Source organism: Anolis sagrei, chromosome X (genome assembly GCF_037176765.1).
Source record: "Anolis sagrei isolate rAnoSag1 chromosome X, rAnoSag1.mat, whole genome shotgun sequence".
Taxonomy (NCBI): domain Eukaryota; kingdom Metazoa; phylum Chordata; class Lepidosauria; order Squamata; family Dactyloidae; genus Anolis; species Anolis sagrei.
Genome location: NC_090034.1, coordinates 108,629,701 through 108,653,479, shown reverse-complemented (window position 1 = coordinate 108,653,479; position 23,779 = coordinate 108,629,701). Strand labels below are relative to the sequence as shown.

The following is a 23,779-nucleotide window of genomic DNA, read 5'->3' as shown; positions in this document are numbered from 1 at the left end:
GGATTGGCTTCTGTGGGCGTGGCCTCTGGGGATGGCGCCCAATCAGCACAAATCGTGACTTCCGGGGGAGGGAGGGGGGCCTGGTATAATAAAGGTGATTCTGGAGACGTCACTTCCTGTTGTGCCCAACTCTCTTTTCGGGAGGGGAGGGAGAGGGACAAGCTTTGGGTCGCGGGAACGTCTGGCTCTAGCACGCATGCGCAGAAGACCTCTTGACGTCATCGGGCTGTCCGAGGAGGTGCCTGTGCGGCCTCCCTTGAGCATAGAGGACCCCGGAAGCGAAGGTGGAAGGCCTCTTCCGGGTGCTTGGGACTCCATTCCCCAGAATTCCTGGTCCTTGGAGGAGCAGGCGAGGGCTCCTGGGAGTTGGTGGCTGCCTAAGACATGTTTAGGTTCTTGTGGGTTTTTTAGGGCTATAGGGCCATGTTCTAGAGGCATTCTCTCCTGACGTTTCGCCTGCATCTATGGCAAGCATCCTCAGAGGTTGTGATCTAGGAAATGTGGGTTGTAGGTTTTTCCGGGCTATATGGCCATGTTCTAGAGGCATTCTCTCCTGACGTTTCGCCTGCATTTATGGCAAGCATCCTCAGAGGTTGTGAACTACGAAATGTGGGTTGTTGTAGGTTTTTCCGGGCTATATGGCCATGTTCCAGAAGCATTCTCTCCTGACGTTTCGCCGGCATCTATGGCAAGCATCCTCAGAGGGACTGAAGTCTGTTGGAAGTAGGACAATGGGTTTATATATCTGTGGAATGGCTGGGGTGGGGCAAGAAGGAAAGGAAGGAAGAGACCATGAAAATGAACAAAATCTGGCTACCAGTATTAAAAAACTCTAAAATTACAACAGCAAAACAGCAGAGAGGAAACAACCAGGCACATCTTAACACCTCTCAACAAAAGATTCCCCCAGGCTCAGCCAGGCCTTCAAATGCTAATGAAGGTGGTCAGCTGAAACATTCACACCTAGCTCCAGCAGATAAGAGCTACTTGCCCCACCCCAGCCATTCCACAGATATATAAACCCTTTTTCCTAGTTCCAACAGACCTCACTACCTCTGAGGATGCTTGCCATAGATGCAGGCGAAACGTCAGGAGAGAATGCCTCTAGAACATGGCTCTATAGCCCGAAAAACCCCACAAGAACCTAGTATTAAAAAACTCTAAAATTACAACAGCAAAACAGCAGAGAGGAAACAACCAGGCACAGCTTAACACCTCTCAACAAAAGATTCCCCCAGGCTCAGCCAGGCCTTCAAATGCTAATGAAGGTGGTCAGTTGAAACATTCACACCTAGTATTGTTGAAGGCTTTCGTGGCTGGAATCACTAGGTTCTTGTAGGTTTTTTTGGGCTATAGGGCCATGTTCTAGACTGAGGCATTTTCTCCTGACGTTTCGCCTGCATCTATGGCAAGCATCCTCAGAGGTAGTGAGGTCTTTTGGAATTAGGACAATGGGTTTCTATATCTGTGGAATGGCTGGGGTGGGGCAAGAAGGAAAGGAAGGAAGGAAGAGACCATGAAAATGAAAAAAATCTGGCTACCAGTATTAAAAAAACTCTAAAATTACAACAGCAAAACAGCAGAAAGGAAACAACCAGGAACAGCTTAACACCTCTCAACAAAAGATTTTCCCAGGCTTAGCCAGGCCTTCAAATGCTAATGAAGGTGGTCAGTTGAAACATTCACCAGGAGTTTCCTATTCCGGAAAGGCACACTGGAACAGCCAGTATAAATATAAAAAATATGTATATGTATAAAAATGCTCTGTGCATAATGAGTACCTTAAAAACAAAAGAACCAATGAACGAAATCACACCGTATTTGGCAAGAAAACGTCTCACAACACAAGGAGTGACCATCACTCAAAAAATATGATTTTGTCGTTTGGGAGTTGTACTTGCTGGGATGTATAGTTCACCTACAATCAAAGAGCATTCTGAACTCCACCAACAATGGAATTGAACCAAACTTGGAACACAGGACTCTCCTGACCAATAGAAAATACTGAAAGGGCTTGGTGAGCATTGACCTTGGATTTTGGACTTGTAGTTCACCTACATCTAGAGAGCACTGTGGACTAAAACAATGATGGATCTGGACCAAACTTGGCACGAATGCTCAATATGCTGAAATATAAACACAGATGGAATTTGGGGGAAATAGACCTTGACATTTGGGAGTCTAGAGAGCACTGTGGACTCAAACAATGATGGATCTGGATCAAACTTGGCACAAATACTCAGTATGCCCAAATATAAACACAGATGGAGTTGAGGGAAATAGACCTTGACATTTGGGAGTTGTAGTTACTGGGATTTATAGTTCGCCTACAATCAAGGAGCATTCCGAACCCCACCAACGACAGACTTCCCAAACAGAACCCTCATGAGCAACAGAAAATACTGTGTTTTCTGGTGGTCTTTGGCAACCCTTCTGACACCCGCTTGCAACCACCCCCCCCCCCCAAGTCCCAAACCCCAGGTTGAAAAATGCTGCCTTAAGGCCATCCCGTCCAACTCCCTTCACCAGGGCAAGAAAGGGCCATCCAGCCATTCACACACATACATATATGTATATGACAGATGGGGATTTGAAAGGGACCCCTAAAGAAGGACAATGATATGTTGTATGTTCCAAAGAAGGCAAAACAGACAATCTCCACATCAACACTGACAAAGAAACAGCAAGAAAGCATAAAGACATTACATATATTAGAAACCAATACTTCCTCATTACTTTATTTTCCAGATCACCAGACACCCCTCTTTTTCACTCTGATCTCAGAGCCTCAGTTGGTGCGGGGGGGGGGGGGGGGGGGAGCTCCCAACTGATGAAACTGGAGGCAAGATGGATTTTATTTATTTAATAATTTAAAACAATTTAAAAACAGCAATATCAAAGGTCAAAGGCCTGTCGAAACAGGTATGTCTTCCATTGACTGTCTGCAAGGACGTTGCCCAGGGGATGCCTGGATGATTTGATGTTTCTATCATCCTTGTGGGAGGCTTCTCTCATGTCCCCGCATGAGGAGCTGGAGCTGAAAGAGGGAGCTCATCCGCCTCTCCCCGGATTCGAACCTGAGACCTGTCGGTCTTCAGTCCTGCTGGCACAGGAATTTAACCCACTGCACCACCGGGGGCTCCATTATTAGTATTATATTGCATTACATTATATTATAAATATTATATGTCTACACTTACTTAGGTGATCCTTTCTAGTCCAAGGATATAATAATAATAATAATAATAATAATAATAATAATAATACTTTATTTACACCCTGCCAATTGTGGCAGCTCTGTGTTTTGTTGATATGTATATTTGTAATGAATAATTGAGTTAATCTAGATACTACATCCACCACACCAGAGGACATCTCTAGCTGAGAGAAGGGCAGAGACCAAGAACGAGCCCCTGTCTGCTGGGTACTACAGAGTGGGTGGTCCTGTGTGCCATTAATGCACTCCTGGCCTCACCCCCTGGAAAACAGCATGCACATGAGAGGAATGCATGCAGCCCATAGTGAGGGTTGAGAATATGCGTGGAAGAGCTGCTGCTGCCTTGGCCAAATAAAGCTCCGTTTAGCCCTGTCCGGGTGTAACATGAGCAGAAGCACCATGGTTCCTGACTTACTGTGAAGGCAGGCAGGCCGGCCGGTCCAACAGTCAGCTCTCCTCTTGCGCTCTCCGTGACTCAAGAGTTACCTGCATGGCTGTTTCAGACAGAGAAGTGGGAGCAGCACTGCACATGCCCTTCTGTGTCACTCGGTAGACATGGAAGACTGTGGAAGATGGGATCATGCCCCCCTTGAAGACAGACAGGTATTCTTTCTTGCGTAAGTTTTAAACGGTGTTAATATTGAGATAATGGTTTTAATGTTTATGTATGCTTATATGAATTATTGTCCCAGCATTGAATGTTTGCCGTATATATATGCTGTGCTCTGCCCTGAGTCCCTTTCGGGGTGAGAAGGACAGAATATACAGGTTACATCCTGTATAGACTACTGTAACACTCTCTACGTGGGATTGCCTTTGAAGACTGTTCAGAAGCTTCAACTGGTCCAATGGATGGAAGCCAGATTAATAACAGGAGCGACACTCAGGGAGCACACAACTCCTCTGTTGCACCAGCTCCACTGGCTGCCAGTTTGCTACTGGGCACAATTCAAAGTGCTGGCTTTAGGCTATAAAGCCCTAAACGGTTCTGGCCCAACTTACCTGTCAGAACGCATCTCCCCCTATGTTAAGATCGTCTGGGGAGGCCCTGCTCTTGACTCTGTCTGCGTCATAAATACGTCTGGCGGGCACAAGATACAGGGCCTTCTCAGTGGTGGCCCCTTGGCTATGGAACGCCCTTCCTAGGGACATTAGATCAGCCCTGCAATACGTCTGAGAGACAGGGCCTTCTCAGTGGTGGCCCCTCGGCTATGGAACGCCCTTCCTAGGGACATTAGATCAGCCCTGCAATACGTCTGAGAGACAGGGCCTTCTCAGTGGTGGCCCCTCGGCTATGGAACGCCCTTCCTAGGGGCATTAGATCAACCCTGCAATACGTCTGAGAGACAGGGCCTTCTCAGTGGTGGCCCCTCGGCTATGGAACGCCCTTCCTAGGGACATTAGATCAGCCCTGCAATACGTCTGAGAGACAAGGCCTTCTCAGTGGTGGCCCCTCGGCTATGGAACGCCCTTCCTAGGGACATTAGATCAGCCCTGCAATACGTCTGAGAGACAGGGCCTTCTCAGTGGTGGCCCCTCGGCTATGGAACGCCCTTCCTAGGGGCATTAGATCAACCCTGCAATACGTCTGAGAGACAGGGCCTTCTCAGTGGTGGCCCCTCGGCTATGGAACGCCCTTCCTAGGGACAGTAGATCAGCCCTGCAATACGTCTGAGAGACAAGGCCTTCTCAGTGGTGGCCCCTCAGCTATGGAACGCCCTTCCTAGGGACATTAGATCAGCCCTGCAATACGTCTGAGAGACAGGGCCTTCTCAGTGGTGGCCCCTCGGCTATGGAACGCCCTTCCTAGGGACATTAGATCAGCCCTGCAATACGTCTGAGAGACAGGGCCTTCTCAGTGGTGGCCCCTCAGCTATGGAACGCCCTTCCTAGGGACAGTAGATCAGCCCTTTCCCTTTTGATTTTCTGAAAAAAAGTCAAAATCTGGCTATTTGAGCAGGCGTTTGAAAAGGCAGTGTAATTAGACATAGGATTATGGAAGAATTGGCCTATGAGATTGGATTATGTTTTTAGCTAGGAGACGAAATGATTGTTTTTACTATTGTCATGGTTTTAATTGATGTCTTAATGCTTTTTAATGTTTTAATGATGCTGTTGGCATTGAATTGTTGCCTTGCGAGCCACCTCGAGTTGCCTCCGGGCTGAGAGGGGTGGTATACAAATGTAGCAAATAAATAATAAATAAATAAACAAAAGAATTGTTGCCTTTAGCCACTTCTGACCAGGCACATCCAATGGTGTCTGCCCTGTCCATAGGTTTGCCTCAGCCTCCACCCCCCCCCCCCTTCACAGGGCAATCAATCATTTCACGCCATTTGGCAATCTCTATGGAACCAGAATGAGTTTGGCCACTGTGGAGAGACACAAACTGAGACGAGAACATAGCCGAGGCAGGTCGCATTGCTGTCTTGTTTCCACATCCAAAGTACATAGTAGTGCCAGGTAGACACATCCCCCCTCCCCACATGTCACATCAGCATTCCCCCCAGTTTTACATCCTTATTTCCTATACAAGGACCTGGGGAATGGAGGAAGGAAGGAAGGAAGGAAGAGAGGAAGGAAGGAAGGAAGGAAGGAAGGAAGGAAGGAAGGAGGGAAGGAAGGAGGAAGGAAGTAACGAAGGAAGGAAGGAAAGAAGGAAGAGGAAGTAAGGAAGGAGGGAAGGAAGGAAGGAGGAAGGAAGTAACGAAGGAAGGAGGGAAAGAAGGAAGAGGAAGTAAGTAAGTAAGGAAGGAAGTAATGAAGGAAGGAAGGAGAAAGGAAGGAAGAAGGAAGTAAGGAAGTAGGAAGGAAGGAGGAAGGAGGAAGGAAGGAAGGAAGGAAGGAAGGAAGGAAGGAGAGAGGAAGAAAGGAAGGAAGAAGGAGAAAGGAAGGAGGATGGAAGGAGGAAGGAAGGAAGGAGAAAGGAAGGAAGGAAGGAAGGAAGGAGGAAGGGAGGAGGAAGGGAGGAAGGAAGAAGGAAGGAAGGAAGGAAGGAAGGAAGGAAGGAAGGAAGGAAGGGGGGAGAACAGAAAGGGAGGAAAAAGAGAGGGAGAGAGAGAAGAGGAAGAAAAGGAGGAATAAATAAATAAAGGGAAGGAAGGAGGGAGGCTGAAAGAAAGGCAGGTAGGTGGGAAGTAAATAGAAGGAAGAAAAGTAGGAATGAGAGAAAGAAAAGGAGAGAGGGAAAGAGGGAAGGAATTCAGGAAGCGTGCCTCAGTGGTTAGAACCTCAGGCTGTGGCTCTCAACCCTTGAGGCAGGTCATACACTCTCAGCCTCAGAGGAAGGCAAATACCCTTTGACGAAATTGGGACCAGAACACTCTGATAGTAACCTTAGGGTCATTGCCCTGTCTGAAATGACTTAAAGGCATTAATGAATTGGAGCTAGCCACCACCATTGAAGAGAGATACTGACAAGCTGGAATGCATCCAGAGGAAGTGGGCGACTCAAATGATCAAGGGTCTGGAGAACAAGCCCTATGAGGAGCGGCCTAAGGAGCTGGGCATGTTTAGCCTGAAGAAGAGAAGGCTGAGAGGAGACATGATGAAGGCCATGTATAAATACGTGAGAGGAAGTCATAGGGAGGAGAGCAAGCTTGTTTCCTGCTGCTCTGGAGACTAAAATGATCAAGGGTTTGGTGAATAAGCCCTATGAGGAGCGGCTTAAGGAGCTGGGCATGTTTAGCCTGAAGAAGAGAAGGCTGAGAGGAGACATGATGAGGGCCATGGATAAGTATGTGAGAGGAAGTCACAGGGAGGAGAAAGCAAGCTTGTTTTCTGCTTCCCTGGAGACTAAAATGATCAAGGGCCTGGTGAACAAGCCCTATGAGGAGTGGTCTAAGGAGCTGGGCATGTTTAGCCTGAAGAAGAGAAGGTTGAGAGGAGACATGATGAGGGCCATGTATAAATATGTGAGAGGAAGCCACAGGGAGGAGGGAGTGAGCTTCCTTTCTGCTTCCCTGGAGACTAGGATGCAGTGGAACAATGGCTTCAAACTACAAGAGAGGAGATTCCATCTGAACATGAGGAAGAACTTCCTGACTGTGAGAGCCGTTCAGCAGTGGAACTCTCTGCCCGGGAGCGTGGTGGAGGCTCCTTCCTTGGAAGCTTTTAAGCAGAGGCTGGATGGCCATCTGTCAGGGGTGATTTGAATGCGATATTCCTGCTTCTTGGCAGAATGGGGTTGGACTGGATGATGGCCCAGGAGGTCTCTTCCAACTCTTTGATTCTAGGATTCTAAGATTGCCTCAACTACTGAACCCCAATTGACTGTTTGTTCTGTAATATTGATAAGCTGAGCCAAATCTACCAGGACTTTGTGAATAAATACCCTGTTTGAGGTTTCAAACCTGGAAGTGGACTCAGTTAGTCAAGAAAACTCAATCTTCTAAAGAAAGACCCCAGCAGTTCACCCAGACATAGATAGCAGCACATCAAAGTTTTATTTTAAAGCGTCTGGGCGTAACGGCACAGGCCAGAACACTCCAATAGTGACCTTAGGGTCGCGGCCCTGTCTGAATTTTTTTTTTGTCATGTCAGAGAAACCAGTCCATTATATTACATTTCTAACAGAACAAAGCAAACAAACAGAAAAATACAAAACTTGTGAGTTTGGTATTTGGTTAAATGTCCTTTGACCAGTCTCTGGCCCCTTGGAGTGCCTCCGGTGTTGCCGCAAGAAGGTCCTCCATCGTGCATGTGGCAGGGGTCAGGTGGCATTGCAGCAGGTGGTCTGTGGTTTGCTCCTCTCCACACTCGCATGTCAAGGATTCCACTTTGTGGCTCCATTTCTGAAGGTTGGCTCTGCATCTCGTGGTGCCAGAGCGCAGTCTGTTCAGCGCCTTCCACGTCACCCCGTCTTCTGTGTGCCCAGGGGGGAGTCTCTCATTTGGTGTCAGCCATTGGTTGAGGTGCTGGGTTTGAGCCTGCCACTTTTGGACTCTCGCTTGCTGAGGTGTTCCAGCGAGTGTCTTTGTAGATCTTAGAAAGCTATTTCTAGATTTAAGTCGTTGGCGTGCTAGCTGAGACCCAAACAGAGAATGAGCTGGAGATGTCTCTGCCTTGGTCCTTTCACTCTTGGCTGCTCCTTCCCGGCGGATGTCAGGTGGTGCAAGACGGCTAAGCAGTGTAATTTCTCCAGTGGTGTAGGGCGCAAACACACCGTGATAATACGGCATGTCTCATTGAGAGCCACATCCACTGTTTTAGCGTGGTGAAATGTGTTCCACACTGGGCATGCATACTCAGCAGCAGAGTAGCACAGCGCAAGGGCAGATGTCTTCACTGTGTCTGGTTGTGATCCCCAGGCTGTGCCAGTCGGCTTTCGTACAATATTGTTTCTAGCACCCACTGAAAACTGTCTAGATTTAAGTCGTTGACGTGCTGGGGACATGAGAGAAGCCTCCTCGCAGGATTGCAAGACATCCGGGCGTCCTCTGGGCAACGTCTTCGTAGACGGCTGATTCTCTCGCCACAGAAGCGACCAGCATGCAAGCAAGCAAGCAAAACAACCAACGGACCTTTTCAGGACCAACCATGACAATAATCTCAATCAACATCTAAGGCATGCCAGCTGCAAAAGAGCAATTGCTCTATGAACTGTCTGAAATGACTCCAAGGCACACAGCAAGGTCAGCTCCGATTCATCCTAAATGACACCTTCCTATCTGAGAGGCTGAGCTGATCTCATTCTGGCCTCTTCTGCCTCCTGTTGTGCGTGGAGTCAGGCTGGACCCTTCGGGGGTCAAGGGCGGAGGGGAGAGCCCTGGACGGAGCAGCCCCTTTACCCACAATGTTGTTCTTGCAAGCAAATCGGAATCATAGAATCATAGAATCAAAGAGTTGGAAGAGACCTCATGGGCCATCCAGTCCAACCCCATTCTGCCAAGAAGCAGGAATATTGCATTCAAAGCACCCCCAACAGATGGCCATCCAGCCTCTGTTTCAAAGCTTCCAAAGAAGGAGCCTCCACCATACTCCAGGGCAGAGAGTTCCACTGCTGAACAGCTCTCACAGTCAGGAAGTTCTTCCTCATGTTCAGATGGAATCTCCTCTCTTGTAGTTTGAAGCCATTGTTCCATTGCGTCCTAGTCTCCAGGGAAGCAGAAAACAAGCTTGCTCCCTCCTCCTCCCTGTGGCTTCCTCTCACATATTGATACATGGCCCTCATATTTCCTCTCAGCCTTCTCTTCTTCAGGCTAAATATGCCCAGCTCCTTAAGCCGCTCCTCATAGGGCTTGTTCTCCAGACCCTTGATCATTTGAGTCGCCCTCCTCTGGACACATTCCAGCTTAGAGTCAATATCTCTCTTGAATTGTGGTGCCCAGAATAGGACACAATATTCCAGGTAAAGTGGTCTAACCAAAGCGGAATAGAGCATGGGGAGCATGACTTCCTTAGATCTAGACACTAGGCTCCTCTTGATGCAGGCCAAAATCCCATTGGCTTTTTTTGCCGCCACATCACATTCCTGGCTCATGTTCCCCTTCCTCCCCACGAGGACTCCAAGATCTTTTTCACACGTCCTGCTCTCGAGCCAGGCATCATCGTCCCCCATTCTGTCTCTTTGCATTTCATTTTTTCTGCCAAAGTGGAGTATCTTGCATTTGTCACTGTTGAACTTCATTTTGTTAGTTTTGGCCATTCATCTCTCTAATCTGTCAAGATCGTTTTGAATCCTGCTCCTGTCCTCTGGACTATTGGCTCTCCCTCCCAATTTGGTGTCGTCTGCAAACTTGATGATCATGCCTTCTAGCCCTTCATCTAAGTCATTAATAAAGATGTTGAACAGGACCGGGCCTATGATTCTATGAATGGCACCTTCCTATCTGAGAGGCTTAGCCGATCTCATTCTGGCCCCTTCCTCCTCCCACGTTGTGCCGGCCTGTTGTGTGTGGAGTCGGGCTGGACCCTTCGGCCTCATCCAGGAGAACAGGGGTAAAGAGGGGGGACGGAGCAGCCCCTTTACCCACAATGTTGTTCTTGCAAGCAAATTGGAAGGCGAGCAAGCAAGCGAGGGCTGTCCGGCAAGCACGAAGGATGCACCAGGATGCACCGCTCTTGCCCTGCGATACCCCAGGCCACCCACCTTTGGTGGCATCTCCCTTTGCACCCAAGAGACCACCGGCACAAGTGGGGGGGGGCTATTCTTTCAGGAGGGCCCTCCGCAGCACCCGCTCTGCATCCTCCGCCAGCTCCGTCACCGCTCTCTGCAACACCCGGTAGGCGTCTGCGAAGGAGACCGGGCCCTCCGCATGGGCCCCCCACCCAAAGAAGGGGACAAAGCTCCAGGCCCAGCTGGCCAGGGAGGGGGGTCCGGTGACGAGGTCCAGCAGCGCTTCGGGGGCCATGGGGTGGGCGAAGGGGCTCCTGGCCTCCGCTTGCAGCACCTCAGCCGCTTCGTCGGACCCCAGCCCGGCTTCCATCTCCAGGAAGGCCTCTTCCAAGCCCAGCTCCCGGCAGAAGCCCCCCAGGACTGAAAGGAGCTCCGCGGCCGCTTCCTGTGGGGGGCACGAGGGGGGGGTGGCGCCCCGGGCCCGCTCCCAAGCCTCCCGCCTCAGCGCCCCCGCCTTCTCCGCAACGAGCAGCGAGAGCGCTTCCGGGAGGGACGAGCGCAGCGCCTGCCGCTTCCAGCCGGGACCCCCGCTCCGGAGGGTCTCGAGGAGGAGGGGCAGCTCGTCCGGGAGAAGGAAAGCATTGGGGGAGGGGCCCCCACTGCCTTTCCCCCCCTCCTCCTTCTCCTCCTGGGCCTCAGCTTGGCTCCGGATGAGGAAGGCCTCCTTCCCTGCGGAGGTGACGGCTGCCATCAGGTGCTGGTGGGCTTCTCCCTCTTGAGGACACACGAGCAGGATGAGGTCAAAGTGGGCCAAGTCCAGGGGGGGCCCTCTGGACACGTCCCGGAGGAAGGCTCGGGGGAGGAGAGAGCCTGGGAGGGGGCGGGCCTTCCAGGGGGGCCACCAATCCTCCTCCTCCTCCTCCTCCTCCTCTTCCCCCTCGCCCAGCAGGGCCCGCAGTAGGGAGGACTTCAGGGGGCCGGCCTCCCCCACCAGGGCCACTTCCAGGCGGGCACTTGTGGGGTCCTCCAGGCTTGAGTGGAAGGTGGCGGGCAGCGCTAGGAGACCCCCAGGCTGGCAGGCCTGGAAAAGCTCTTCTGCCCGTTTCCAGCTGGCTGCAGACAAGTCCTGGGGGCTCCTGGGGGGGGGGGGAGAGAAAGGGGGGGGAGAGAAAGAGGAGGGGTTAGTGCTGTTGGCCCCGGGTGGGAGCGCCCCCACCAGTGAGGAGGACCGCTTCTTTCGTTGGCAAAGAAGACGCTCCGAGGTATTGGACTGCCCCCCACTCACCTGTGCACGCCCCCCACTCAACTGTGCACGCCCCCGCTCACCTCCCCACTCACCTGTCCACGCTGCTTGATTACCTGTGCATGCCCCCATTCACCTGTGCACGCCCCCTGCTCACCTGTGCACGCCCCCTGCTCACCTGTGCATGCCCCACTCACCTGTTGCCCTGGGTGGGAGCGCCCCCACCGCTGAGGAGGACCGCTTCTTTCATTGGCAAAGAAGACGCTCCGAAGTGTTGACCTGCCCCCCACTCACCTGTGCATGCCCCCGCTCACCTGTGCACGCCCCCCGCTCACCTGTCCACGCCCCCCGCTCACCTGTCCACGCCCCTCCCATGGGTGTCCAGGCCCAGGACCCCGAGCACGAGGCGGTGCTCAAAGCGGGCGAAGTCGTAGCGGCGCGGCTGGAGTGCGGAGAGCAGGAAGGCGTCGCGGGGGTCGAGCCCTTCTCGGCGCAGGGCCTCCTCCAGGTGGCCCCTTGCGCGCCGCTGCCACTCTTCCTCCTCCTCCTCCTCCTCCTCGGGGCCCCGCCCGCACAGCCCCGCCCTGCGCCTCTCGGTGTGCCTCTGGGCGTCGGCGCCGCTGCGGACCAGGAGGAGGGCGGCGCAGGGGGCGGCGCGGCGGAGGGCGCGCAGCGGGGACCCTTCCTCCTTTTCCCCTTCCCCTTCGAACTCGTCCTCCGGCCCCGTCACCAGCACCAGGCAGCGGAAGGAGGCCAGCTGGGGGGGCGCGGGGAGGGCGCCCAGGTCGTGCAGGGCTAGCTGCGGGAAGTGTCGGTGTGGCGTGGGACCCTCGGGGGGGCCGTCTTTGCGGCGGAAGAAGGCCCTGGCATCGGTGGAGGGGAAGAGCGGCTGCCCGGACAAAGCCCGCACTAGCCAGCTCGTCCCGGACCCGCGTCGCACCCCCACGAAGCCCACCCGAGCCTCCGGGAGCCAAGGGGAGTGGGCGCCCGGTTCCGCCTCGCAGCACGCCATCCCGAGGGAGGGAGGGAGAGACGGATCCACCGACGGAGAGGCAGGCAAGCAGGGAGGCGCCTCCTCTTCCTGTCCTCCCCCCTTTCCGCAGTGCGGAGAAGCCTCCTCCCCTTCCTGCCCTTCCTCTCCCCCCCCCCCCCAAAGCCTTCCTCAGATAGAGAGGGAGGGAGGGGTCTCCTTCGCGTCCCCCTTCTTTGGCGGGGAACGGCGTCGGGGGGCGAGCCCCGGCTTTCCTGAGAGAGAGAGAGGGGGGGGGTCTTCTTCGCGTCTCCCTTCTTTGGCGGGGAACGGCGTCGGGGGGGGGGGGACGAGCCCCGGTTTCCTTGAGAGAGAGAGAGGGGGGTCTCCTTCGCGTTCCCCTTTTTTGGGGGGGGGAACGGCGTCGGGGGGCGAGCCCCGGCTTTCCTGAGAGAGATAGAGAGGGGGGGTCTCCTTCGCGTCCCCCTTCTTTGGCGGGGAACGGCGTGGGGGGCGAGCCCCGGCTTTCCTGAGAGAGAGAGAGAGAGGGGGGGTCTTCTTCGCGTCCCCCTTCTTTGGCGGGGAACGGCGTGGGGGGCGAGCCCCGGCTTTCCTGAGAGAGAGAGAGAGAGGGGGGGTCTTCTTCGCGTCCCCCTTCTTTGGCGGGGAACGGCGTCGGGGGGGGGGCGAGCCCCGGCTTTCCTGAGAGAGAGAGGGGGGTCTCCTTCGCGTCCCCCTTCTTTGGCGGGGAACGGCGTCGGGGGGCGAGCCCCGGCTTTCCTGAGAGAGAGAGAGAGGGGGGGGTCTCTTTCCCGTCCTTCCCGTCTCCCTTCTTTGGCTGGGAACGGCGTCGGGGGGCGAGCCCCGGCTTTCCTGAGAGAGAGGGGGGGTCTTCTTCCCGTCTCCCTTCTTTGGCTGGGAACGGCGTCGGGGGGCGAGCCCCGGCTTTCCTGAGAGAGAGAAGGGGGTCTCCTTCGCGTCCCCCTTCTTTGGGGGGGGGAATGGCGTCGGGGGGGGGCGAGCCCCGGCTTTCCTGAGAGAGAGGGGGGGTCTCCTTCGCGTCCCCCTTCTTTGGCGGGGAACGGCGTCGGAGGGGCGAACCCCGGCTTTCCTGAGAAAGAGAGAGAGGGGGGGGGGGTCTTCTTCCCGTCTCCCTTCTTTGGGGGGGGGACGGCGTCGGGGGGCGAGCCCCGGCTTTCCTGAGAGAGAGAGAGAGTGGGGGGGGTCTCCTTCGCGTCCCCCTTCTTTGGCGGGGAATGGCGTCGAGGGGTGAGGCTTCGGTGGTGGTGGCGGGCCCCCCGGGGGCGGGCAAGACAGCGCTGCTGGACGCACTGCTGGGGGGCCAAGAGGAGGAGGAGGTGAAGAAGAAGCCTGCTCCAAACGTGAAGACCCCCTCGCTTCGTCAACACCCCCAGCGCCCCAACTGGCTCTTCTGGGAGCTCTCCCTCCCGGAGGAGGACGAGGAGGAGGAGGATGAGGAGGGGTCGTCGGGGCGCTGGGTGGCCGAGGCGGAGGCGACGGCAGTGCTGCTCCTGGCCGGGCGGCGGGGCCACTTCGGGGCGAGGGCTCGGAGCTTGGCCCGGGAGGCGGCCGCCGCCGGGAGGACCGTCTTCTTCGTCCGGAGCCGCGCCGACTTGGAGTTGCACACCTTCCGCCGCCTCCTCCTCCTCCAGTCTCTCCCCTTCGACCGCCATCACGCCCTGCTCGCCCTCCGGGAGGTCACCCAGGAGGAGGTGGGCGAGGAGGCCGGAGAGGTCTTCCTGGTGTCGGCCCTGCAGCCCCGGGACCTCGACCTGCCCCGCCTCCGGGACGCCCTCCACGCCCGGCTGAGCGCCCAAGAGAGGTGAGGGGGAGGGGGGGGGGAGGCAGATGTTGACGTTTCTTAATTGGTGTTGGTAAACGCATATGTTGACCTTGTAGACATTTCCTTAACTTCCCCATGGTTGTATCTTGTCTTAACAGACAGGTTAATCAGATACACAGAGCCTTCAGCAAACAGCATCACAACACAAGGAGAGAGAGAATACACTGTACATGACTTCCTTATATACAATTCTGTACAATTTACACATAGCAATCTCTGATTGGTTCCCAACTCATTGACTTAACTCAAACCCAGGATTACATCATTAATACTCATTTGGACCAGGCCAGAACACATTCCCCAATTGATGTCCTGTTGTTGTTCATTTGTTCAGTCGTCTCCAACAAGGGGGGGACGGGGACACAGATGTTGACTCTTCTTAATTGGTGTTGGTAAACGCTTATGTTGACTTCCTTCTTAACGTAAGAACCTTGTAGACATTTCCTTAACTTCCCCATGGTTGTATCTTGTCTTAGCAGACAGGTTAATCAGATACACAGAGCCTTCAGCAAACAGCATCACAACACAAGGAGAGAGAGAATACACTGTACATGACTTCCTTATATACAATTCTGCAGCAATCTCTGATTGGTTCCCAACTCATTGACTTAACTCAAACCCAGGATTACATCACTAACACTCATTTGGACCAGGCCAGAACACATTCCCCAATTGATGTCTTGTTGTTCATTTGTTCAGTCGTCTCCAACAAGTGGGGGGACAGGGACACAGATGTTGACTCTTCTTAATTGGTGTTGGTAAATGCTTATGTTGACTTCCTCCTTAACATAAGGACCTTGTAGACATTTCCTTAACTTCCACACGGTTATATCTTATCTTAGCAGACAGGTTCTTTTAATCAGTTACACAGAGCCTTTGGCAAACAGCATCACAACACAAGGAGAGAGAGAGAATACACTGTACATGACTTCCTTATGTACAATTCTGTACAATTTACACATCGCAATCTCTGATTGGTTCCCAACTCATTGACTTAACTGAAACCCAGGATTACATCATTAACACTCATTTGGACCAGGCCAGAACACATTCCCCAATTGATGTCCTGTTGCTGTTCATTCGTTCAGTCGTCTCCGGGGGGGGGGGGGGGGGGGACACAGATGTTGACTCTTATTAATTGGTGTTGGTAAACACTTATGTTGACTTCCTTCTTAACTTCCACACGGTTATATCTTCTCTTAGCAGACAGGTTCTTTTAATCACTTACACAGAGCCTTCTGCAAACAGCATCACAACAACACAAGGAGAGAGAGAGAGAGAATACACTGTACATGACTTCCTCATATACAATTCTGTACATTTACACATAGCAATCTCTGATCTAGGGAAGTCCTGCTCCCCATGCTCCATTCCACTTTGGTTAGACCACGTTACCTGGAATATTGTGTCCAATTCTGGGCACCACAATTCAAGAGAGATATTGACTCTAAGCTGGAATGTGTCCAGAGGAGGGCGACTCAAAGAATCAAGGGTCTGGAGAACAAGCCCCATGAGGAGTGGCTTAAGGAGCTGGGCATGTTTAGCCTGAAGAAGAGAAGGCTGAGAGGAGATATGATAGCCATGTATAAATATCCGTGAGGAAGCCACAGGGAGGAGGGAGCAAGCTTGTTTTCTGCTTCCCTGGAGACTAGGACGCGATGGAGGAATGGCTTCAAAGTTCTTGTGGGTTTTTTCGGGCTATATGGCCATGTTCTAGAGGCATTTCTCCTGACGTTTCGCCTGCATCTATGGCAAGCATCCTCAGAGGTGAGGTCTCACCTCTGAGGATGCTTGCCATAGATGCAGGCGAAACGTCAGGAGAAATGCCTCTAAAACATGGCCATATAGCCAGAAAAAACCCACAAAAACTTAGTGACTCCAGCCATGAAAGCCTTCGACAATGGCTTCAAACTACAAGAGAGGAGATTCCATCTGAACATGAGGAAGAACTTCCTGACTGTGAGAGCCGTTCAGCAGTGGAACTCTCTGCCCCAGGGGGAGTGTGGTGGAGGCTCCTTCTTTGGAAGCTTTTAAACAGAGGCTGGATGGCCATCTGTCAGGGGTGCTTTGAATGCAATATTCCTGCTTCTTGGCAGAATGGGGTTGGACTGGATGGCCCATGAGGTCTCTTCCAACTCTTGGATTCTATGATTACACCAGTTCCCGGACAGATGTTGACTCTTCTTAATTGGTGTTAGTAAACGCAAGGCTTATGTTGACTTCCTTTTAATACAAGGACCTTGTAGACATTTCCTTAACTTAAAAGAGCCTCTGATTAATGTAAACACGTTGTTTTTCCCCAAAAGTCCAACAGTTAATCATTTGTCAGAGTTCTTATCAGTGTCAGCAATTCAGCTCCTTTTTATTACAGTTCAGAAAACAGGCGGTTGTTTTGCAGATATGAGGTCTTCAAAATTATTGGCTCTCATTCATTCCTTCCTTCCTTTCACACCATTCCATTCAAACCATATATCATCACTATGACATTGCTATCTATCTAACTCAGTGTTTCTCAACCTGGGGGTCGAGACCTCTGGGGGGGGGGGGGTCACGAAATGGTGTCAAAGGGGTCGCCAGAGACCGTCAGGAAACACTGTATTTTCTGTTGGTCATGGGGGTTTTGTGTGGGAAGTTTAGCCCAATTCTGTCGTTGGTGGAGTTGGACTGGATGGCCTTAAGGCAGCATTTCTCAACCTGGGCTTTGGGACCTGGGGGGGGGGGGGTTGCAAGGGGGTGTCAGAAAAGTCACCAAAGACCACCAGAAAACACAGTATTTTCTGTTGGTCATGAGGGTTCTGTGTGGAAGTTTGCCCCAATTCTGTCGTTGGTGGGGTTCAGAATGCTCTTTGATTATAGGTGGAAAAACGGAATCCAAACTTACTGACTGTGAGAGCCGTTCAGCAGTGGAACTCTCTGCCCCAGAGTGTGGTGGAGGCTCTTTCTTTGGAAGCTTTTAAACAGAGGCTGGATGGCCAATCAGGGGTGATTTGAATGCAATATTCCTGCTTCATGGCAGAATGGGGTTGGACTGGAGGTCTCTTCCAACTCTTTGATTCTATGATTCTATAGGTGAACTATACATCTCAGAATTACAACTTCCAAATGTCAAGATCTATTTTCCCCAAACTCCACCAGTGTACACATTTGGGCATATTGTGTATTTGTGCCAAGTTTGGTCCAGATCCATCATTGTTTGAGTCCACAGTGATCTCTGGATGTAGGTGAACTACAACTCCCAAACTCAGGTTATGTTTTTGTGTAATATTGTGTTTGTTGTACTGATGGGCGTGGCCTCATGTAAGCCACCCTGAGTCCCCCTAATTATTATTATTATTGGCCGACCAAGGGCAAGATGGATGGATGGCATCCTTAAAGTGACTGGATTGACCTTGAAGGAGCTGGGGGTGGTGACGGCCGACAGGGAGCTCTGGCGTGGGCTGGTCCATGAGGTCACGAAGAGTCGGAGACGACTGAACGAATGAACAACAAATTATTATTATTATTATTATTATTATTATTATTATTATGTGAGCACTTCTAACTAGGCTTGGGTAACCACGGAAAAATTTGGTTCTAAACTTGTTTTGTTTTTAGGGGGCCCTTGCGTTTTGTTTTTTTTTAGAATTCCAAAATTTTCCTTTTAAAAATTTCAAAATATATGAAATTTCGTAAAATTACAAATCGATTCATTAATGGCGGACGTGATTGCGCAATATGCTAAAAAAACCTCCAGATGGGACAGGGGGAAATTCTGAAGTTTCCCTTTCCCTCTGTTGTTGACTGTTGGTGTGATAAAACTAACAACAACTATATTATATTATATTATATTATTATAATATTATTATATTATATTGTTGTATATTATATTATATTATTGTATATTATATTATTATATATTATATTATACTATTATATATTATATATTATATTATATTACTTTATATTATAATATTATTATATTATATATAATATTATAATATATTATAATATATTGTATATATTATATTATATTATATTAAAATATACAATTATAATATAATAATAATATAGTAATATAATATATAATATAATATATAATATACAATACTATAATAATATAATATAATATATAATAATATAATATTATTATTATATTATATATTATATTATAATTGTATTTTATATTATATTATATTATATTATATTATATTATATTATATTATATTATATTATATTATACTAGCTGTACCTGGCAACGCATTCCTGTGGCATAGAGTGAGGGTATGAAATATAAAGTAATGAGAAATTTTGGGCAAGAAGGATGCCAGGAGAAAGAGGAGGGAGAAAGGGGGGAATGTGGGATTTGCCAGCTGGAAGGAAGGAAGTAAAGAAGGAAGGAAGGAAGGAAAAAAGGAAGGATGGATGGAAGGAAGGAAGGAAGGAAGGAAGGAATGATGGAAGGAAGGAAAGAAGGAAGGAAGGATGGAAGGAAGGAAAGAAGGAAGGAAGGAAAGAAGGAAGGAAGGAAAGAAGGAAAGAGGGAAGGAAGGATGGAAGGAAGGAAAGAAGGAAGGAAGGAAGGAAGGAAAAAAGGAAGGATGGAAGGAAGGAAGGAAGGAAGGAAGGAAGGAAGGAAGGAAGGAAGGAATGATGGAAGGAAGGAAAGAAGGAAAGAAGGAAGGAAGGATGGAAGGAAGGAAAGAAGGAAGGAAAGAAGGAAGGAAGGAAAGAAGGAAGGAAGGAAGGAAGGAAGGATGGAAGGAAGGAAAGAAGGAAGGAAGGAAAGAAGGAAGGAAGGAAAGAAGGAAGGAAGGAAAGAAGGAAAGAGGGAAGGAAGGAAGGTAGCCCAGTGCAGCCCAGAGTGAAATAATTACGAAATAATTACGAAAATTGGAAAAATGGTTTCGATTCTTAATTACTCCTCACACTATTCCTGCACGGCTCAATATTGGATCGTAAGCTAATTTAAATTCGAATTAATAACGAATAACGAAATTAACGAACTAGATCGCCCAAGCCTACCTCTAACCTTTCCCCTCCTCTCTTCCAGGGTCCAGGGCCCCCCTGACCTGGGCTTCGAGGTGATCAGTGACCAAGAGGTGGCCGAAATCCAGGAGGCTTATGCCTTGGGGGGGCTGGCGGCGGTGGCGGACCGCGTGGAGGGCAGCCTGGAGGCCCTCTGGAGCACCCGGGTGGATCTGGCCCTCGTCGTGGAGGAAGGAGAGAAGGAGGGGGCCACCCTGCTGAAGGACCTGTGGGAGTTGGAGGGGGAGTCCCCCCCAGAGACCCCCACTCCGCACCCGTTTCCAGGCTACCCTAACGTGACCCTCTGGGAGCTCCCATTGTGTGACCCGAAGGCTGTGGACGTGGCCCGCTTCGACGCCTTCTTGCTCCTGTCCTCGGGGCGCTTTGGGGAGGGTCTGCTCCACTTGGCGAATGTGGCGACCGCCCGAGGAAAGCCCTGCTTCTTCATCTGCTTGGGGGTGGACACCCACCTGGACGCCTTGCAAGACAAGAAGGTAAAGGAAGATGAGGAGAAGAAGGAGGAAGATGCTCTCCTGGCGGGGCTCCGGGTCAAGTGCCGCTCTCGCCTGACCCAAGCGGGAATCCCCGCGGCAGAGGCGCCTCTCTTCCTGCTCAGCGGATGCCAGTCCCGCCACTCAGATCTCCCGGCACTGGAGGAGGCGCTGGAGCGAGGGCTCCCGGGACACAAAGGCCAAGCCCTGCTCCTGGCGCTGCCCTGCACCTCTCTGGCCCTGGCTGAGCGCAAGCGGCAGGCTCTGCACCGCGAAGCCTGGAAGGTGGCTCTGCTGTCCAGTCTGGTGGCCACCGTCCCTCTGCCAGGACTGGCCTCCGCTTGCGACGTCCCGCTCTTGCTGCGCACGCTGTCCTCGTACCGACGGAGCCTCGGCTTGGATGCCGCCTCGCTGTCCCGCCTCTCCGTCCGCTCGGGAGTCCCACTGCCTCTGCTGCGGAGAGAGGTGCACAGCGCCGTGGGGCGTGGAGTCAGCCAGGAGGCGGTGGAGGGGCTGCTGGCGGGGCAAGGGCCGGGGCACGCGGGGCTGGCCCTGGCCCACCTCCTGGCCCACCGCCTTCCCATCTGCGGTGCCCTGGCCTCGGGCGGCCTCTCCTTCCACGCCACTTACGCCCTGCTGGGCCACTGCCTGGAGGAGATGGCCGATGACACCCAGCGCCTCCTCAGCAGAGCCTGGCAGGGCAGAAGCAGTGCGGGGACTGAGGTGGGACACCCACCAATGTGATCCTTCCTGCAGCACAGGGTTGCCTCTTTCCTGGGGGACATGCTCCACAATGTGGCTTGGCTGTTGTCTGTGGCTTTAGGACAGGCGTGGGCAAACTTTGGCTCTCCAGGTGTCTTGGAATTTCCCATAGTTAGGTTCTTGTGGGTTTTTTCGGGCTTTAGAGCCATGTTCTAGAGGCATTTCTCCTGACGTTTCGCCTGCATCTATGGCAAGCATCCTCAGAGGGAGTGAGGATAGTGAGGATACCTCTGAGGTAGTGAGGATACCTCTGAGGATGCTTGCCATAGATGCAGGCGAAACGTCAGGAGAAATGCCTCTAGAACATGGCTCTATAGCCCGAAAAAACCCACAGGAACCTAGTGATTCCAGCCATGAAAGCCTTTGACAATACATTTCCCATAGTTGTGGGAGTATAAGTCCGAAACTTCTGGAGGGCCGAAGTTTGCCCAGGCCTGCTTTGGTGCAATAAATCATATCATTATTATAATTATGTTTGTTTATACCCCACGTTTCCTCTTATTTACAGCTTTTATATTCCTTCTCACTCCGCAGGGGACTCAGGGCAGATTACAGTGTACGCATATATGGCAAACATTCAATGCCAATTTGTGACATACAAACATATACAGACAAACTACAAGAGAGGAGATTCCATCTGAACATGAGGAAGAACTTCCTGACTGTGAGAGCCGTTCAGCAGTGGAACTCTCTGCCCCGGAGTGTGGTGGAGGCTCCTTCTTTGGAAGCTTTTAAGCAGAGGCTGGATGGCCATCTGTCAGGGGTGATTTGAGTGCAATATTCCTGCTTCTTGGCAGAATGGGGTTGGACTGGATGGCCCACGAAGTCTCTTCCAACTCTTTGATTCTAGGATTCTTTACACAGAGGCTATTTAACTATTTCTGGCCGCCAGGGGAGCTGTCGCTTTCCTCGTCCATCTGCGACGCTGATGAAGCACTTCCGCATTCCCCGCATGCTTCCCCGCTGGAGTGCTTTGCTGGAGTCTTCTTTATGGCCTCATAAATCAGTTAACTTAGCCTCCCCACACTTTAAGGTGGTACCTAATTTTCCTACTTGACAGATGCAACTGTCTTTCGGGTTGCAAAGGTCGACAACAGGCTACACACAATTGGTTGGAAACCCACTCCGACCCGGGCTGGCTTCGAACTCATGACCTTTTGGTCAGAGTGATCTTAATGCAGCTGACACTCAGCCAGATGCGCCACAATCCCGGTGCAATCTTCATAAAGGAACTCAAAGCGGCTCACAAGAAAAGCATTTTCAATCTGATTTAAAGTACAGAAGTATACAAACATTCAGATAGAAGTCAACATCAAGGGTATTGATAAGAAGTGATCAGTTATATCTGCTTCACTGCCTGGCTGTTGTCTGAGTGAAATAATAATAATAATAATAATAATAATAATAATAATAAGCCCTTTTTCTCTCCACAACGACTCAAAGTGGCTCATAATAAAAGCATTTTCAGTATGATTTAAAATACAGAAGTATACAAACATTAAAATAGAAGTCAGCATCAAGGGTATTGATAAGAAATGATCGGTTATATCTGCTTCATTGCCTGGCTGTTGTCTGAGTGACAATAATAATAATAACAACAATAATAATAAATTATGCCCTGCTTTTTCTCTTGATGACGACTCCGGCTCACATTAAAAGCATTATCAATACAAATTAAAATCCAAAAGTATACAAACATTAGAATAGAATTAGAAATTAGCAGCCAAACCCCTTTGTAAAAGTACGTATTCAAAGCTAAAGCCACAGCACCCCTGACTTGGCCTTCTTAAAAACCTTCTTTAAAAATCTGCCTGAGTGCAAAGGTTTTAGCCTGGAAATCTTACAGAAACCGTGACTTAACCTGTGATCTCAAGCCGATCAGCTCTAGGAAGGCTTAGGCCAAAATTTCCGTAACTTCCCTCCGAAGTGGGAGCAGAAAGGCCTCAGACCACCTCCAGCGAAGATTCTGGAGGGAGGGCTCAGGACTCGCCATGCTGGAGGGCTTGCAAACTTGCAAACTCCTCCGAGGAAGGGCTTGCCATTCAGTGCCAGCACTTGGAAGCCTTGCCTGGATTGCTGCTGCTCAGATGCTCACCAGTACTATTCTGAAATCCCAAACTAGCTGCAGTGTGGAGAGAACCTGGGGGTACTCAAGGGGACAAAGTGGTTCTGGGCACCACAATTCAAGAGAGATATTGACAAGCTGGAATGTGTCCAGAGGAGAGCGACTAAAATGATAAAAGGTCTGGAGAACAAGCCCTATGAGGAGCGGCTTAAGGAGCTGGGCATGTTTAGCCTGAAGAAGAGAAGGCTGAGAGGGGATATGATGAGAGCCATGGATAAATATGTGAGAGGAAGCCACAGGGAGGAGGAGGGAGCAAGCTTGTTTTCCGCTTCCCTGGAGACTAGGACGCGGAAAAATGGCTTCAAACTAAAGACAGGAGATTCCATCTGAACATGAGGAAGAACTTCCTGACTGTGAGAGCCGTTCAGCAGTGGAACTCTCTGCCCCGGAGGGAGTGTGGTGGAGGCTCCTTCTTTGGAAGCTTTGAAACAGAGGCTGGATGGCCATCTGTCAGGGGTGATTTGAATGCAATATTCCTGCTTCTTGGAAGAAGGGGGTTGGACTGGATGGCCCAGGAGGTCTCTTCCAACTCTTTGATTCTATGATTCTATGCAGAGGAGGACCTTCCTCTTGGTCTCAGTCTTCTCTCTCTACATATATGTGTGTATGTGTAATTTAATTATAACATTTCCCCATGTATTCTCATAACATTCAGATGACTCCTGTTTTCCTATCCTTTACATTTCTGCATGTGTCTGCTACTTCCACCCCTCTTCCATGCTTTCGCGTTGATATGGCATCGGGGGATGGATGCGTCGTTTTGTGATGTGCGCTGGAGAAAGCCTTTCATTTCCTTGTGCAATAGTACAATGTCAATAAAGTTCTTTTATTCTCTTCCTCCCTCCTTCTGGGAAGGGTTGTACCTCTGCTCTTGGTATTATGTTATTTGTTCCATCATGTGTCCAATTCTGGGCACCACAATTGAATGGAGATGTTGACACTAAGCTAGAATGTGTCCAGAGGAGGGTGACTAAAATGATCCAGGGTCTGGAGAACAAGCCCTATGAGGAGCGGCTGAAAGATCTGGGCATGTTTAGCCTGAAAAA

At 51.0% G+C, this 23,779-nt stretch overlaps 2 protein-coding genes across 2 annotated transcripts; one reads left to right on the top strand and one right to left on the bottom strand.

Annotated features, from left to right (window-relative positions):
• Positions 1 to 10,362: 10,362 nt before the first annotated feature.
• Positions 10,363 to 12,662, bottom strand: LOC132783169 (interferon-inducible GTPase 5-like). The gene is made up of 2 exons (XM_067460812.1): positions 11,874 to 12,662; positions 10,363 to 11,410 (listed from the first exon to the last, which is right to left on the bottom strand). The coding sequence occupies exons 1-2, from the start codon at positions 12,527 to 12,529 to the stop codon at positions 10,363 to 10,365; spliced, it is 1,704 nt and encodes a 567-aa protein (XP_067316913.1). The 5' UTR covers positions 12,530 to 12,662.
• Positions 12,663 to 13,638: 976 nt separating this feature from the next.
• Positions 13,639 to 23,600, top strand: LOC132783170 (interferon-inducible GTPase 5-like). The gene is made up of 2 exons (XM_067461165.1): positions 13,639 to 14,330; positions 19,381 to 23,600. Exons 1-2 carry the CDS (start codon positions 13,744 to 13,746, stop codon positions 20,588 to 20,590), a joined length of 1,797 nt encoding a protein of 598 aa, XP_067317266.1. The 5' UTR covers positions 13,639 to 13,743; the 3' UTR covers positions 20,591 to 23,600.
• Positions 23,601 to 23,779: the final 179 nt, after the last annotated feature.